Source organism: Mangifera indica, chromosome 1, assembly GCF_011075055.1.
Source record: "Mangifera indica cultivar Alphonso chromosome 1, CATAS_Mindica_2.1, whole genome shotgun sequence".
Lineage (NCBI taxonomy): Eukaryota > Viridiplantae > Streptophyta > Magnoliopsida > Sapindales > Anacardiaceae > Mangifera > Mangifera indica.
Genome location: NC_058137.1, coordinates 6,042,610 through 6,048,434, shown reverse-complemented (window position 1 = coordinate 6,048,434; position 5,825 = coordinate 6,042,610). Strand labels below are relative to the sequence as shown.

Below are 5,825 nucleotides of genomic sequence, written 5' to 3'. Positions count from 1 at the left end.
ATTGTTATTAGTTACATTTGAAAAAGGATTTTTTAACTGTTAATTTATACTAATATCCTAATGATATGACCGTTATCATCACCAGCACTAATATCACCTTATGGCATTTAACGAAGACATTCAGTATGTCTACTATATGAAATAATTGTCCAACTTATATCACGTCTTTAAGGAATAATTCAATGATTCAGTTTATATAATAAGTAAGTCATCTATACATTTTACATACATACTTTATATTATCACATACAATGGAAACAACACATATATATGAATAAAAAAACAATTTTTTTATTAATAAATTATTATAAAGTTATATATAAGATAAAATATCCTGAAACTGATAACACATAATTTTTTGGGCATACAATAACACCAGTAACAAAAGAATAACAATGGCAGTAGGCTGGGTTATAACATTAATTTATCTTTGTTACAATATGAGGTGGCTTCCCGCATGAAGCTTTCCCACCCATGAAGAAAACGGCTGCATTTAGTAACCTTGGGTGACAAATGATTTTCATTGGCTATGCGCCCCCCTCCATACATAAATTGTTTGAAAACACAATGCTATGGTTTTTTGCTCTAGTTTGATATCTTTCACCTGCTTCCAGCAAATTGCAAGGCTTCAACTGAACGTCTTTACACATGAGACAAGAATAAGAACAAACAATTTCCAAAATGGTACAGGAAACCTTTGGATGTGTCTCATTAAGTTGTATTGTAAGGATATTATTCTGTATGCAGCTGCATCCCCAGCCCATTCAGTTATCTACATCATGCAAAATGTCCCGGGAAATTTTAGTGCAGATAATGTTGGACTTAACACCAATAAGCATACATGTTAGCTCAGGTCGTATTAAGTTTGAGAAGAAAATTTGAACAGAATTCTCAGAAAAATGTCCTAGAGTTGAAAATTGTGATTGACACTGCTGTCAACTGAAAGTGAGCCTTTCAGACATCTCTTCATCTTTTAAACTGGCCAATCTAGCATTCTCGCGGTCTCGCCTGAAGAGCTTATACAAGGGTGTGTAAAACAGGCAACACAAACCAAATGGAACTGCCATCATTGACAAAAGCCCCTTCGACAAAGCAAAAGCCTCCCGCGCTGACCCTTTAACTGGATCAATAGACTTTGAATCATAACCAAACATGTTCTCTGAAAGAATTCCAACCAAGGGAGCAGCGAATGAAGAGAATGATCCTTCGAAAGCACGATCAAATGCATAAATCATGGTTCGGTGTTTGGCAGGGACCACTTCAGCAAACATAGGGCCATTTGCAGCAGTGGCATTCCAGCTTATGATTAAGCCCATTAGAAGAAGGGTAATAGCAAAGGTGTAATAGCTGGTTACTGATTGTGGGATCCCTTTAAGAAGGAACAATGAGAATGGAATACCCATGAAAGCACTGAATTGCGCACACATAATACGACCAGAGTGCGGGTAGATCCGTGATATTTGATCTGCTACTATTCCGCCAAGGAAGGACCCCATTGCACATCCAACAGCAAATACACTTAAGAGGGCTGCAGTACTACTATGATCAAAACCTACAAAAGTAAACAAAAACATCACACATCATAAAAAGAAATGAGCTAAAATGCACTAAAAGGTGATACCCAGTAAAATAATGCTGCTTTGCATAACTAGAATGAGATTTTAAATACTCCATTCCAGTGGCAGCTAAAGATGTAATTATATGGTAAATTTTCATCAAGGTATGTTTGTAGAATTCACATAAGTGCTTACCAATTAATTCAAACCACATGGTAAAGAACACCATGGCTGTCCATGGTAATGAACCAACAATGCCTTGCAAGACAATAATTTGAAATGTAGGCACTCTGATAACAGCTTTTGTAGCTGTCCAAGACTCCTGCCAAACAGATGATACACTAGTATTACCCTTTTCTACCAACTCATCCCTGCAACAATAAAAGTAGAGTTACCAAAAATTTATGGAAAGAAATTGCTGCTACTTAGTAAACTGCGAAGTTCACAAACACAGAGCACTGGGCAGCTGAAAACATATGGTCAACAAACATACATGACTTTGACAAACCTAAAAAATCTCCAGTATTATGTTTGTACCTATCAAAATTTTCACCAGAAACATGAGTGACTCTAGTTTGTTTTCTTGGATCGACAACAAACAAGAAAACAAGGCAACCAATCAGCACACTCAATGTGGCCATCAAAATGAAGGCACAGCGCCATCCAGGCATGCCCCAGAACTGCTGACCAGCCATAATGGTTGCTAAAACGCCACCTCCTATGCCACCAAAAGTACCAACAAGGCTTAGTAAGCCAAATCCTGCACCCCTCACACCATCGTTGTAACTATCAGCAATGAAGGACTGGAGTGCTGGTATCACAATTGCCAATCCAAAGCCATTAACTGCTCTCCAGATTGCAACATGGAAGAAATGCTGGCTTGCTCCCACTGCAGCAGTTGATATGGCCCAGCAGAAAATGCCAATAGTTAGCACCAAAGGCCGGTCATAGTTAATAACAAGTACACCAGCCAAGGGTGATGCTAGTCCCTGCACAAAGTTCCTTATAAATGTGAGATACCCCAGGTCAGATGGCCCAGCATCAAACACTTCACTAACTTCTTTATAAACAGAAGGGAGGAGATTTTCATCAGCACGTTCCATTATAGCAGCAAGGTTGATAAGAATGAGAGAGAGAGAAACCCCCAAAACCTTTCTTGTTCTGTGAAAAGTGAACATAGTTCCAAGAGACAGAAATCAGAGATTCAGAATCAATGCAGAGAGTAAAACTCTTACATACAAGGGGACCAAATGGCTTGGAAAAGGTATGAAACATAATACTTCCTATCACTGAACATACATAGAACAGGAAGATAAAAACTTACAAAGTTCACTAAATATTCTGTGATCCACTAACCAACATAGGTCATCCAAAACACTTCATAAATCTCAACTAACTTAATTTATAACTAGCCTCAAAAGCATTTTTATAATTTCATGTAAAATCTTAGTTATGACTTCATCAATACAAGATTAAACAGTGACTTAGATGAGGCTCCGAAGTATAAAATTCATAATGGCAAAGCTGGACAGAAAAAATTGTCCAACAAAGCAAAAATCCATGAAAAAGAACTATAAGAACAAGTAGTTATACTTGAATGAAAAATTGGGATGATTTGAGTTTATAACTGTCATGTTGGAAACAGAATCTCGAATTGTATAATTGAACAAGACATTGAATGCTATATTGTCAATAAAAGAGTGGGTCATTAAGTGGAATGTTCATAGGAAAGAATTCTAGTCCATCTATACCTCACAATTGAAGTCAAAATCAGAAGTGGAAGATATATATGCAGAATGAACTCATGAAAGCTTCACACGTACTAATTTCACCCCTCAACAAACTTTGGAAGGAATAAGTTTCAAACGAATCAAAGGTGGTTTCAACAGTTTAGGAGTATACATGTAGATGTTATCAGAAAGAGAAACCAACCTAAATTAATGCTAAGTACAGAAATAAATCATCTATTGAACTAAAATTATATTTTAGAAGTGAAGTTATCATTAATTCTCCAAGGAAATACTAAAGGAAATTGCTAAGAGTTAGTCGTCCAACTAAAAATTAATGAAATACATTTATTCCATTAATAGAATCAGAATCTCTTAATCAAATTATTTAGCAGACAAATCTCTCCATTTTCTAACATCATCTGGATCCCACTCTCAAAAATCAATCGACTCCATAACCAGTTTTTTTCCTTTAACAAAAACGCATGAACAGTAAACAATCTGGAAAATAAAAACATGCAAGAAAGAAACTCACTTCATAGTTTCGAGAGCTGTGTGATAAAAAAGCTCAGATCTTGCAACAGCACCGGAACTGAATCTGTGATGAATAAGACTACGGCCCATAAATCAATAACAGCAAACTTCTCCAAAAGCTGAAAAGCAACAACAGGTCCCAGAATATGCGGCGATCTTAGATGGACACTGGCCTTCTTCCAAAGAAACTCCTGCCATCCCAATAACCCTCGAAGATTATTAGTAATTATCCAAATCTGATGAAGCAAAAAGTCAAAACTCCTACCGGGGTAAACTCAAAACGGAAATAACTTTATCCTCATTTCTAAATTTGGCTAGAAAGTTGAAGAGTTTGTAATAAAAGTGAGTTGCAGTTAACTGGTAATTGATTGGAAAGTCAATGTTGTCAGATCTAACAACGTTGATTAAAATATATTCACCATGGAGATTTAAGGTTTTCTGCGACAGGACATAGGAGTTTTCCGTTGTTCTTATCTTTTGACTTTGTCAGGGACATGGCATAATGTCATGTTAGTGGCGATCAACATGGTATTTTTACAATATTCTGTGACTTGGGCCAGTGAGACTTGTTCACTGTTGCAAATGTTTTCGACAACATTTTCTCAACGACTATTTCCTTTTTCGTAAAAGATAGATTGTTTTCTCCGTCAGAAAATTTCCTCTTAACTTTAACGTGCAAAGGGCATATTTAAAAAAAAAAAACGAAAATTTCATTAAAAATAACCTAATTTTAGGGGTTTAAACAATAATAGCTTCACTTCAGAGATTGTATAAATATAGTTAGAAAAATGATTTTTTCCAAAATTATCTAAATAAAGAAAGGACTTAATTCAAATTGTCTACCACTCTTACGGTAAATCTCCAACACAAAATATTTGATTCTACATCTATTTTTCGATTAAATTCATCTTTAAAATGAGTTATAACGTTAGTATTAACTAATTATTCAATTTCTTAAATAGTTATTATGATTATTTTTATTTCTATTTAGTATATCTAATTTCCGTAATTAATAATAGATTTTCAAATTTGAAATTGATTATTATTTGATAGAAAATAATTATACATTAGATTATAGTGTGATTCATGTAGTGAAACTGTTAATTTTACTTAAAAATGATAGATTTTTTTGCCAATAAAAAGTTTGAAATTAAGAGTTAAATTTTTAATCTTGCTTAGGGAATTTAAGTTGGTTGTTAGATGATATATATATATATATATATATATATATATATATATATATATATATATATATATATATATATATATTTTGGTTAATTTATTATTTAATTTGTTAAGTAAAATGATGAATTTGGCCGAAAACAAGAAAATTTTCCCATCATTGGGAGTGAAAAACCCAATGGACGCAAAATGATAAGTGTGGAAAATCTTCAACAAAATTAGGGCCACAATGATAATCGTGGCACCTACCGAGGGCACATGAACATTTGATAGGCCACACCCACCAAGGGCTAAAGTGATAGGTTACATTTTTTAATTTTTCTGTTTTTTGTTTTCATTTTTTTTAATGTTTATTTGTTAAATTTTTATGTATTTCCCTTAAACTTAAAAAAAGTTTGTTTTATTTATTTTAAATACCTCTGGAGAAGAGAAAGGTAAGGAGCCAGTTTATCCGGTAAACTAAAATAAAGTTTGTTTTATTTATTTTAAATACCTTTGGAGAAGAGAAAGGTAAGTGTCAGTTTATCCGGTTAACTTTAAAGAAGAAAAATATAGATTTTATGAAGTGCACCACTTTAGGGTGTAATTAACAATGAGAGGGGTACAAAGGAACAATTTCAAACTTTGGGAAAAGTTGAATAAGAATTAGAGGAAACTTTTCAACGTGATGTGTTTTGGGCAATATATTGATATGGAAGAGCATAGGTTTAATGTCGTGTTCTTTCATTAGATATTTTTGGTAAATTACTCATAATTAAAGTTTTAGTTTTGACTAAATTAAGTAGAGATCCATTTTAGTCATTTGGAGTTTGCATTAGTGATCAAA

The 5,825-nt window shown here is 33.8% G+C and overlaps 1 protein-coding gene across 1 annotated transcript; it reads right to left on the bottom strand.

Annotated features, from left to right (window-relative positions):
- Positions 1-557: 557 nt before the first annotated feature.
- On the bottom strand, positions 558-4,389 carry LOC123212648. The gene is made up of 5 exons (XM_044631790.1): positions 4,237-4,389; positions 3,819-4,008; positions 2,094-2,717; positions 1,752-1,927; positions 558-1,552 (listed from the first exon to the last, which is right to left on the bottom strand). Exons 2-5 carry the CDS (start codon positions 3,905-3,907, stop codon positions 936-938), a joined length of 1,506 nt encoding a protein of 501 aa, XP_044487725.1. The 5' UTR covers positions 3,908-4,008; positions 4,237-4,389; the 3' UTR covers positions 558-935.
- Positions 4,390-5,825: the final 1,436 nt, after the last annotated feature.